The sequence below is a fragment of the Ovis canadensis genome, chromosome 1 (assembly GCF_042477335.2).
Source record: "Ovis canadensis isolate MfBH-ARS-UI-01 breed Bighorn chromosome 1, ARS-UI_OviCan_v2, whole genome shotgun sequence".
Lineage (NCBI taxonomy): Eukaryota > Metazoa > Chordata > Mammalia > Artiodactyla > Bovidae > Ovis > Ovis canadensis.
In genome coordinates, this window is record NC_091245.1 from 265931052 (window position 1) to 265943315 (window position 12264).

Genomic DNA, 12264 nt, shown 5'->3' on the forward strand with positions numbered 1-12264 from the left:
CAGCCCACCAGGCTCTCCCATCCCTGGGATTCTCCAGGCAAGAACACTGGAGTGGGTTGCCATTTCCTTCTCCAGTGCATGAAAGTGAAAAGTGAAAGTGAAGTCACTCAGTCGTGTCCCACTCTTCGCGACCCCATGGACTGCAGCCTACCAGGCTCCTCCATCCCTGGGATTTTCCAGGCAAGAGTACTGGAGTGGGGTGCCATTGCCATCTCCAGAATTTAGGTGAGGCATGTCTGATACCGCAGAGGATGACCCAATGCTCGGTGCCTCTCTGCCTTGAATCAACTGGAATATGATCAGACCTCGAGACCTCATTGCCAGTTTCAGGAAATACAAAGGAAATGCACAAAGAATGAGTTTGATCATGTCATAAAGGGAGTCAGCACAGCACACAGTGTAGGAAGCTCCACAAGAAGAAGGGCCCAGCCTCCATGATGACAGCAACAAATGGCTCAGGACAAAGACAGAGGGCAGTCTCCAGATGGAGAGACCTAGAGACATGTCAGACGATACGCGGGTGGGCTGTTCGGGTCCCCACCTGAAAGTGAACTCAGAGCACGAGACCATTTACAGGACACTCAGGGGAGTGAAAGCATGGTCTGGGCAGTGGATGCTGCTACGGGATTATTCTTGCTTGGGGGAGCCATGATGATGGTAAAGTAGTTATGCTTAAAAACGTATCTTTTAGAAATATACACTGAAATTGTACAGGTGAAATATAATGTCTGGGATTTCCTACAAAATAATCCTGGGGCAGGAAGTGGGTCAAGACAGGAAACAAAATTGGCCATTCGTTGATGGGGCTTTGTTATGTTATCTCCATCTATGCTTGAAAATGTCCACACATTTAAAACATATCCCTTCTCCTCCCTAAGTCCCACTCCAGCATTGGGCCTTTCCTTTCTCAGTACAGCCAACCTTCCTGGAATGGTTTTCTGCTCCATGCTGTCTCCTCTCCCACACCCACCCCGCCCCATACCCATGGAAACCTGTTATCCCCATCCAGGTGAAGTCAGAAGAACCCGACTTCTTCGCAGCCTCCAGTGTCACCCTCGGGCTTCCTGGACATCACAGTCTTCTGGCTTTTCCCTCTGCTCCATCCTCAGCTTCCAGCCTGTCTCTGTGCCTGGCCCATAGGTGTTGGCAAGCTCTCTTCCCTCCTGGTTGTCTACACCCACATCGCTCACCAGCCTAGGGTTCTTCCACAGACTCCAGATACGCATGTCCAACTCCAGTCAACATCCCCACTGAATGGTCCTTCAGGAACCGATCGCTCAACAAACGTAAACTAATTCCCTGTCCCCGCCTCCGCCCCTCAAGTCTGTCCTCTGTTCCCTCTCTCTGTGAAGATGCCACCATCCATGTAACTGCCCAGGTCCAACAGTTGGCTGTCACCCACCTCCTCCTCATTTGCCTTTCTCTCACCTCTTAGACCTTCCTTCCATCTGCGCTCCCAGACAGCTGCCATCACAGCACAGATTGCTGCTGGAGTCCTCAGCCTTCCCCTCTCACTCACCCTGCTCATCCCTACTCCCCAGTCAGCCTGTCTTAGAGGCTTCTGCCCTGCAGTGCTCCCTCTGCACAGACTTCTCTTCTCCAAGCTCTAGGCCAACTCCTAGTGTGCTCCTGACATGTCACCTCCTGTGATCACCAAGTCTGGGTCAGGCAACCCGCTTTGGCACCCATGTCCCCTGTTGGACTTCCCAGGTGGCACAGTGTTAAAGAATCTGCCCACCAATACAGGAGACTCAGGTTCGGTCCCTGGGTCAGGAAGATCCCCTGGAGGAGGAAATGGCAACCCACTCCAGTATTCTTGCCTGGGAAGTCCCATGGACAGAGGAGTCTGGTGGGCTACAGTCTATGGGGTCACAAAGCGTCGGACAAGACTTAGCAACTAAACAGCAACAACAGTATCTCTTATTATAACATGAGTCGGTGTTGTGCCCTGACATCTCCACTAGCTGGAAGCTCTTGGCAAGGAAAGGACCACATTTGTCCCATGGTGCACTGTGTCCAGGGGGCTCCCTGGCTTCCGTCCCCTCCCAGGTCAGGCAGTGGGAGGTCCGGAGCGGAGCTGGGGCTGCGGATTCCCTGAATCTTTCCCCCGCTACTCCTCTGCTAAAGTCCCTCTCAGTCCAACAAGTCCCTGTGCAGCCTCAGCGCCCTGGATCCCAGTGACAGCCCACTCCCCTGACTTCCGCGGACCTCAGGTGCCAACTTCCTGACGCTGCTCACCTGGGAGTGCCCTCCCTAGCACTGTTCAGGCTTATATAGAACTTTATAGCCTTGCTCTGTGTTAAATAATGTTCCCCCTTTGCCCTGCTCCGCCCCACAAATTCGTGTTCTTCCTTGAAGCTCTGAATGTGGCCTTGGTGAAAACAGGATCACTGCAGATATAATGAGTTTAGTTGAAGTCTTCCTGGAGTTGGGAGTATAAACCCAGCATAACTGGTGTCCTTAGCAGAGGGAAAGAGAGATACAGACAGAGGGAGAAAAGACAATGTGAATGCAGACGAGCCGGGAGAAGGTGAAAACAGAGGCTGATGAGAGCCATGTAGCTACAAGAAGGCGGTGGCAGCCCTCTCCAGTGCTCTTGCCTGGAGAATCCCATAGACAGAGGAACCTGGAAAGCTACAGTCCATGGGGCTGCCAAGAGTTGGCACGACTGAGCAGCTAACACAGACACACACACCCCGACAAGGTCAAAAACACCCGGGATGGTCAGTGACACCAGAAGCTGACAGAAAGACGTGAAACAGAAACTTCCCTGGAGACTTTGGAGGGAGCACCGCACTGCTGACATCTTTCTTCTTTTTATCAGATTTTTTTTTCTTAATGTGGGCCATATTTAAAGTTTTTGTTGAATTTGTTGCAATATTGGTTTTGTTTTTATGTGGTTTTTTTTTTTCTTTTGGCTGAGAGGCATGTGTGATCTTAGCCCCCTGGCCAGGAATCAAGCCTGCACCGCATGCACTGGGAGGTGACGTCTTAACCACCAGACCGCCAGGGAAGTCCCCTGCCCACATCTTGAGCTCGGCCTTTTGGCCCCCAGAACCGAGAGACCGTAAATGTCTGTTATCTTAAGTCACCCAGTTTGAGGTCCTTTGTTATGGTCACCCCAGGAAATGAACCTGCGTCCTCCCTCATGCTCACATCAGCTTCTCTCTGAGAGGAACAGCCTGTTCCTGCCACACACCTTTGCTCTATGAATCCTGGGAAAGCAAGGCCCCTGTTGACTGAGGCCCCCGTGCCTGGCTCGGGACTGGCTCCGGCAGGCACCCAAGACATGTCTGTTGGATCAGAGTGTTTGTACCTCTCACTGGGTCTGTTTCTCTTTTTCTGAAATAAAATCAAAATAAACTCGAACTCGACATGCAAGTTTGAGGTTAAAAGCCGAGGGCCACCCAGGCAGGTGTGTTCAGAGGCAGCCCCAGGTCTGGGCACCCTGGGCTCATCTCTCTGGAAGCCCGGCCATCAGCTCTAGCACCGGCAGCCCACAGGCACTACGGTGCTGACCCATATGCTTCATCATGAGCTTGAAATGCTGGATGTGAAATGTCAACTGGGCTGGAAATTTATTTGTTGATTTACATAAGAAATGTCAACAAGTTGAAAGAAAAGGAAGAGTGTCAGATTCTTAAATATAATTTCAACTTTGGGGAAATGTGTGTGATTGTAAAAAAGACTTTTAGGTGATCACCTACTTTAACCAAGAAAGTGGCCCTGTGGTAACATCCCAGCTTGTCTCCCGTCCTGAGCTTACATGCAGCCACGTCAAGCATAAGACCTGGTATGCCCACTGGAGCAATTACATGTTGTCATTTCAAAATGTGAACTGTTTATTTGGAACTTTCATACAAATTTACTGTCTCCCTAATACTTTTCAAATGTTTCTTACAATCATACAAAATATTAACGTAAAAACCATATTTTGTTAAATATTACTATTTTGATCTTTGTAAAATTAATAGGGCTTTCCTGGTGGCTAAGTAGTAAGAATCCGCCTGCCAGTGCAGGAGATGCAAGAGTTGCATGTTCGATCCCTGGTTTGGAAGATCCCCCAGAGAAGGAAATGGCAACCAGCTCCCGTATTCTTGCCTGGGAAATTCCATGGACAGAGGAACCTGGTGGGCCACAGTCCATGGAGTTACAAGAGTTAGACACGACTGAGTGACTAAAACAACAACAGCAAAATTGATAGATGAATATTTCTGGCAAATATTATACAGACCAGCTCAGGTGCCTCTGGTTTTTCCCGGTGTGCCACACAAGCGTCATCGCTTTCTAGGTGAGAAATGGTGTAGCAACAGAGGGGCTCCCTGTGCTGAGTCCTCCCGCATCTTTTCATGCTGTTGGCGAACATGGATGAGGCCTTCTGAGTTGGGCAGGACCCTGAGAATCCCTTGGTCCCAGGCTAGGGGCCAGGAGACAGGTTTAGAAATAACCAGTACTATAGTGTTCATTGTGATAGATAAGTCAGGACCCAGAGGTTTCCGTAGCACCCTGGGAGAGCAGTAAACAGACAAATACTTGATCTGGGTCTTGAAGTTTGAGCTCACTAGAAAAGGCTGGCCTGGAGGGCCAAGGCAGAAATAGCAACTTGATGTGTGAGAAAGTCTTGGAAACTGAAGAACAGTCTGAGCTTTGGTCTTGGAGTCATGAGTGGGTTTGGGTCTTGCTTTCTAGCTAGTAAGGACTGGGGCTCGTTGCTGATCCAAATGGGGGTCTTGAAAGGGTTTTCTCAGGAACGCCAGGGTCCAGTCTGCTTTGGGAGGGCAGTTTGAGGTACTGGAGAAGTGGATTTGGGGAGGGAGGGCTTGCTTGGAGGCTGGGAGCCTGAGGAGCCCTGAGCAGAGCCCTGGGCAGGTGAGAGTGCAAGGTGACTTGGAGGGACTGGGAAGCCAGGCTGGGCAGGCTTGAATCCACAGGAATGGGGAGTTAGGGAAGGGAGGAGACCTGTCTGAGAGAGGAGGTCTGGGGAAAAACAGACCTCACCAAGGGGAGGCAGGAATCAGGAGACGGGCCGCCTCCCTTGCAGGGTGAGCAGCTGCCATCCTGTGGCTGAAGCGCAGGCTTCAGTGAAGTGGCAGTTCTCCTTCCCACATGGAGGAGGCGTCTCAAAAGCCAACAGAGCTGGGGTATTTGACACCCAGTTCAGCCAGGGGGAAAGAATGGCACGGTGTCCCCCAGGCACAGCAGGGCCCCCTGAGACCCTGGGTGGGTCTCCCAAGACTCAGGTGGGTGCTTGCCCAGAGGCCACAAGGCCCTGGGCCCTCTGTCTCCTACAGACTTCTTCGGCATTTACGGCCAGGCGTTGAATTTATTTTAGCTTCAAGCATAGTTTAACCATGCGGACACTTCTGCCTGGAGTTTCTTTTCTGTCTCACGGGGCCCTTCCCGGGAGCTGCTTTCCTGGGAGCAGGCACCTGGGCTGGGTTTGGATGCCATGTGTCCACCCTGGGTGCTCTGTGGGTCCCAGAGGAAAATAATCAGGCTTGGGCGGGGAGGGGGCGGTGCCAAGCGTCGGGATTAGGAGAGGGGATGTCTGCACAGGGGAGGTTGGTCTAGAGCAGGTGACTGAGAGCAGGTGAGGTGAGCCACGTGTCACATTTACACAGGTGTGATCAAAGATGGGTCAACGAAGCTATCATGGGCCCCATTTTCATTTAATACAACGTCAGTCTGAGTCTGACTCCTGAGAGGAGGTAATAGGAATAATGTTGGGGGCAGGTGGCAGCGGCAAGGCTGCCCCTTTAGTGCCATCCTTCCTTGGAAGCCGCGCTCTGGGTGGGACCTGCCTTGAGGACAAAGCGCCCTTGGGGAACGCCTCTTCGGCAGTGGGAACTCAAGCCCGGGCGCGCGCAGGCAGGTGCTGGCGGACCCGGGGCCGCGGGGAGGACTCCTGCGCGGCGATGCCCCGGGCTCCGCGTGGGGGCGCCCCGCCCGCCGTCCCCGGGCTATCAGGGCCCCCGGGCGGCTCCGGGGCCGGGGGAGGACGGGAGGAGGATGAGGCGGAGGGGAGGGGCCCGAGCCGGCGCCCCGCGGTCGCTGAAAGTGAAAGGGCCGCCGGGGCCTCCGCGCCGCCCCAGGAAGTCGCGACAGGAAGCGCCCGCGGCGGCGGGGCCGGGCGGCGGGGCGCGGGCCTGGGGGCGCAGGTGAGGCGTGGGGACCCGGACCGGGCGGCGAGAGGGTTTGCGATGCGCGGACCCCTGCCCACCGCCCGCGCCGGCCGGGCCTGGGGACTCGGGCGCCGGGGCCGAGCGACACCTGCCAGCGCTGGCGACGCGCGGAGAGCCGGGGTCCCTGCGCCGGGCGCGCGTCTTTGTGCTCGTCCCGGGCCGGGCGCGCCCCGGGCCCAGGGCGGCGGATGCAGCCGGACGGGGGTGGGTCTAGGGGATCACCCGGGCGCCCCGGGACCCGGGGGCGGAGGCGCGGAGCCGGTGCCGGGCCGGCAGCCGCCCATCGGAGCTCCGGGCGCGGGCGAGCCGAGCCGTCCTCCCGGACTCCTCCCGGGCCGCCGGGCCGCGGTGACAGCTATGCCGGGGGTCGGGCGGGGAGCAGGGCGCGGGGCAGTCGCGCGGCGGAGACGGGGGCGTGCCCGCCTGTCCTCCTCCGGGACCGACCGCGGGGAGGAGCCGGCGCCCGCACCCGGGGCCTTCGGGTTGTTTGTCTGTGAGCGGCTAGTCCCCAGAGCCCGGAGCCTCCGGGAGTGATTTACAGGACTCAGAGCCCCGGAAAGTCACCCGGCCTCGAGGCAACGACCTTCTGGCTTATTTTTCCTCCTGCCCCCACCCTCCTGCCGTCCCAGCCTCCGCAGCCGCCGTGCTGATCCCGGTAACCTGGCCACCCGGGACTGCGACCCCAGTGTTGGAGGCCCCTCGCCCCACCGTCAGGTTTGAATTTCTCTAGCCCGTCTTTCCTTTCCTCTCCGTGAGCTGCCTACCTAGAGAGTGCCCACCTGCCCTCGAATTTCAATCGTCTAAGGATGTCTGAGTTGGTAGCTAGATTAAATTTCCCCCATTGCTCCTTCTTTAAGGCCTTTTAAAATCAACCTTGAGAACCCAGGACTGGAGACCCCCAGAGTCTTACCACATGGTTTTGGAAGCGCCTTTGCAGGTTCTGTGTTGTGCAGACCACCTGGGGTGCTGCTTGTTGGTGGGAGAAAGCGATCGAGATGGAGGGTTCGCATTTGTATTGAAGCCCAGGAAAGAGATACTGGCTATTGTCATTAATCTTTAATATTGCTGACAGCCTAAAGCACAGACCATAGAAAGTGTTTTCTCTGGAAAGCAAGTTTCCCTCACTCATTCTCTTTCTCTCCCTCGTAAAAGAAGAATGTACGAAAACTTGTTTGCCTTAAAATAAGACCCAGCTTAAAAGCTTTGCCTTTAGGTAGATTATTTAAGGTATGCATGGTATTGCTTTGACTACTGACAACAGAGCTTCAGTTGTGGGAAGACCCTTTCTGTGTTATTCTCTTCATTGCTTGCCTTTGAGTCTCTTTTTTTACCTCCAGTGAGTACACAGGACTCTTCCCCAAATGGTGAGGCCAAAGGCAGAGCTCCAGAATTCATATTGCCTTCAGGTCATTCCGTTTCATAGTTTTACAGTTTATAGACTAAGCTGGGCTCTTTCACATGATGGGTATAAAAACATGCTTTGTGGATTGTAACAGAGATGCTGTGGTGGGGTGCTTCTGAAGTTGTTATCTTTGAAACTGGATATTCTTACACTTTTCCCTGCTGTGGTGGTGTGAGTTCCAGGTGTCTATTAAGAGCCATTTTTTTTAAAAAGTGCATGTTCTTTTTATGTACTTGGGTTATGTGTCAAAAACAAGGCTTAAACCAAGTGATTAGCTCCAGTTATGCTGTTCTCTCTTTGGAGGGGACCTGCCCAGAGGAAGCAAGGGGGGAGGGGATTGAGGGAAACTGGACCAACCTGAATTTGCCCCAGGTGTCCAGCGCCCCAGGCCAGCCTCTGGGCCAGCCATGGGGCTGGCAGGAGAGCACAGAGTTGTCAGCGGTGTCCTCGGAGCTCTTGACCAGCCCTCGCTGGAATGATCATTGGTCACCGGTCAGACTTTGGAGGAAAGGGCCTAATTAAATCAAGCTCTTAACGTCCAACATGTAAAATCACTATGTTTACACATCTTAATTGCACCGACGGTGAGAATTTATAGCACTGGAGTTCACCCATTTTATAGGAGGAGGAAGAACCATGGTTTTCAAAGGAAATCCAGATTTTTTTTTTCCTGCTGATTTTTCCAATGTCTTCTGGATTTTGTTTTAAAGTTCCAAGTTTTACCAGCCTTGAATTGAGGTTGATGGATTAGTTGATGTGTTCGTATATTCTTAGTCTCTCAGTCATATGTGACTCTTTGCTACCCTTTGGACTGTAGCCCGATCGGCTCCTCTGTCCATGGGATTTTCCAGGCAAGAATACTGGAGTGGGTTGCCATTTCCTCTTTCAGGGGATCTTCCCAACCCAAGGATTGAACCCGCATCTCCTGCACTGCAGGCAGATTCTTTACCTCTGAGCCACCAGGGGAGTCCCTTAGTGGGTATAATAGATGCAGTAGGATACTTCCAGATAAGCTGTACCTAGAGAAGCAGTGTCTGGACAGAGGAGGACATTTGCTTCTGACTGTCCATTTCTGGGTGCTGTAAAATTCAGACCAAATCCTTTACTTTAAAGTCATCACCCAAAAATTATTTCTCAACGTATGGGTGTGGTCACTTCAATCGTGTCCAACTCTTTACGACCCTATGGACCATAGCCTGCCCACTTCTCTGTCCATGGGATTCTCCAGGCAAGAATACTGGAGTGGGTTGCCATGCCCTCCTCCAGGGGACCTTTCCAACACAGGGATGGAGCCCTGGTCTCTTATATCTCCTGCATTGCCAGGCGGGTTCTTCACCCCTAGTGCCACCTAAGAAGCCCCTTCTCAAAGTATGTTTAGGTCCAAGTAGGAGCCCACTCATTTTGAGCAGAATTTTAATAAAATCTTTTTAAAATCTAGAGATATGAGCAACAACAGTGTTGAAACGCGTGTGGAACTTGATTCCACACGTCTCCTGGGTGCTGGCTCTGTGCTAGACCAGGGAATGGGGGCTGAGCGGTCGCCTGCAGTCCCCTGATGCCTCTCTTGATGTCTGCTGAGAACAGAACCAGCTCCTCCTGATTGGGCATCTCCTCCACACCAGGCTCTGTGCTCAAGGCTGTCCACAGATCGCACATCTCATTTTTAATAGCAACCCAAAAAATGTAGATGCCACCATCCCTGTTTTTTAGCTGGGGCAAGTGAAGGAACAGAAAGTTTGTGACATGCCTGGGATTACCCAGCCCAGGGCCAGCCACAAGGGCAGGTGGCACTCCAGGCAGGATGAGGAGCTGGTAGGAGCAAAGGTGTAGTTCTCCTGGCTGAAGCAGAAAGAGGGGCCTCATTGCCTCTCTGAGAGGAGATGGGGGTCAGGGGACGGTATGACAGCTTGTTGTTGTTCAGCATCGCCGCAGTCATGTCTGGCTCTTTGCAATCCCATGGACTGCAGCACACCAGACTTCCTTGTCCTTCACTATCTCCCTGAGTTTGCTCAAACTCATGTCCGTTGAGTTGGTGATGCCATCCAACCATCTCATCCTCTGTCACCCCCTTTTCCTGCCCTCTATCTTTCCCAGCATTAGGGTCTTTTCCAACGAGTTGGCTCTTCCCATCAGGTAGCCAAAGCATTGGAGCTTCAGCTTCAGGACCAGTCTTTCCAATGAATATTCAGGACTGATTTCCTTCAGAATTAACTGGTTTAATCTCTGTGCAGTCCAAGGGTGTCTTAAGAGTCTTCTTCAGCACCATTGTTCAAAAGCATCAATTCCTCAGCATTCAGCCTTCTTTGTGTTCCAACTCTCACACTTGTACATGACTACTGAAAAAACCATAGCTTTGACTACACGTACCTGTGTTGGCAAAGTGATGTCTCTGCTTTTTAATACACTGTCTAGGTTTGTCATAGCTTTTCTTCTAAGGAGCAAGCATCTTTTAATTTCATAGCTGTGTGACGGCTTGCCAAGGTGCGTTTTGAAATCTCACTCTAGAGGGAAGGCAAGTGTGAACATGGGGATCCTGAGGCCCTTAGGAATATTTTAGATCCTCTAAATTAGAACTATTGGCTGTTACTTGTCTGTTATCTCAAGGAAGTTGCTTAAAGACATTGAATATATTTCTAAGCTTTAAATCAAAATCAATGTTCCATCAAAAGTAGCCTTCTTTAAAAACACCATATAACCTGTGACTTTTCCATAAGCACCAAGATGGAACCGTACATGTTCCCGAGTGCGTGGTGTGCTCTGTGATGTAATGCATGGGTCCTCAAGATTCCTCCTCACCCAGCAAACATAGGAGAAAAACTGGAAGACAGCACACGTGGCGAGGTTGGCTTTGGGACGGGCGGCCAGGCCTCCCTGCCCCTTTCTTCCTGTCTTGCTCAGAAAGGGGCCATTTTCCAAGGCCCCTGCAGCAACCACAGGAGTGAGAAATGAGGAGGCTGATTCGAGGTATTCATCCCCATGGCATTACATATATTTAGACTCCATTGCAAAGCCACAGTCAAATGATGGGCTTGAAGACCCACCACCTGGTCCAGGCCTACGTTCCTCTCTGTTACTGTAGCTCAGACGTGGCCTGGGCCCCAGTGGGGGAATCAGGACCGGCTGGTTGGTGGCCTTCTGGTGACTGAGCACCTGGTGTGACCTTTGGGCTCCTGCTGGTCTCCTGTGAGTATGAACCTCAGTTCTGCGGAGTGCGGTGATGAAGAGTGAGTGGTTGATTTCTGGATGCCTTCCGGATGGAGATAAATTCAGCCGTTCTCTCTCCATTGCACCCTCAGAACATCATGTGAAGTTCCTTTCAGTGATGGTTGAATAAGCTGCCCACGCAGGGCAGACGCTCCACCCCCGCCAGGTGGCTTTTATGGTGGGAGTGCCCTGTGGCGCCTGGCTCTGCTCTGGGCTGGGTGACCGCACTGCGTGCAGTGACTTCCGCCAGGGCCTCTGACGACACCTGACCTTTCCACCCCTCCTTCTCCTTGTAGACGGCTGAGCCTCTGCTGGAGGGAAGAGAGGAGGCGAGTCCCCACGAGCATCCTTACTCGCTTCCTGGGATTAAGAACCTATTTATGAAGCATCTTATTTTATGACTGAAGCTCCACATCCAGGGAGGCGTCAATGGCCCAGCTTCCCCCTGGCATTCGCTTCATCATCTCGTTCTCCAGGGATCAGTGGTAAGTCGGGGCACCATGCCACCCTGCAGCCAGCAGGTCCCCCAGCCCCAGTTTCCTGATAAGACACATGTGGATGCCCGCCCTGCCCATAACTGTTGAATGGTTTATCCGTGGTGGAAGTGGTGACCAGGAACGCTGCTGAGTTGTCCACCTGTGGTTCTGCAGTGACAGACAGACTGAAAACCTCTGGGGTTCGCAGTGGCGAAGGATGAGTAAAATGGCTGTGGGTGAAATAAGTGTATTAACTCTGAACTGAATGAGTGGCGTCACTGAGCTGGGACTTTGGAAGAGAAAATGAAATCTGAACAAGTTAAACACAGACCAAAACACCGCTTTCTGTTCCGAGAGCACCTTGTGTGCTCTCTGAGAGTCCTTCTCCTAGGAGACTTGTGAATCCCACACCCACTCCTTGGAGGAGGCTGGAGCTGAGGGCGGAGTCTAGAGCTGGGCTGTCTGGTCTCTAAGCCACTCTCTCTCCTGCTGATCTCTGTCGGGAAGAGAAGTGTGTTCCCTCTACCCTGTTAGGTTGAATGACTCGGGGCATGTGAATTAAACTGACAAAGGGCAGATGCCAAGAGAGAAGACAGATTTAGCCACGTGTATGTGGGAGTTCACAGAAAAAGGTGACTCCTGGGGGCCTTAGAATTTGGGGTGTATATACCACCTTAGCAGGGGAAGAGAAGAAGGAGGGCACGTTTGGGAAAGCAGATGACTTTTTGGAAAGGTAAACAGGCCCTTGGGAGACTAGCAGGGAGCCAGGATACAGTTGTGACAGAGTCTGTTTCGGTGTGAGGTGGGTGCTTCCCGCCTCTGGTACTAAGTCTCTCCCAGTTGCTCCCAGGGAGGACTGATGACAGTTGAGTTGTTTTGGGGGCTCTGTTTTTAGGCAGATGAGAGATTTCAGAAACTCAAATGCCTTCTGCTCAGGGTGATGTTTATGCCACAGCGTGTGTTCTGGGTCCCCTAAGCTCCATCTCCCGGCCATGTGCCG

The 12264-nt window shown here is 52.7% G+C and overlaps 1 protein-coding gene across 5 annotated transcripts in view; it reads left to right on the forward strand.

Moving 5' to 3' along the window:
* Positions 1-5563: 5563 nt before the first annotated feature.
* SLC37A1 (solute carrier family 37 member 1) overlaps positions 5564-12264 on the forward strand; it is a 74031-nt gene continuing 67330 nt past the window's right edge. Inside the window, exons 1-3 of one of the 5 annotated variants that reach the window (XM_069581656.1) lie at positions 5875-6158; positions 6812-6896; positions 11085-11273. In XM_069581656.1, coding sequence (XP_069437757.1) covers positions 11218-11273 — 56 coding nt within the window. In that variant the 5' untranslated portion in view covers positions 5875-6158; positions 6812-6896; positions 11085-11217. The other 4 variants (XM_069581673.1, XM_069581666.1, XM_069581648.1 and 1 more) reach the window with 4 other exon arrangements.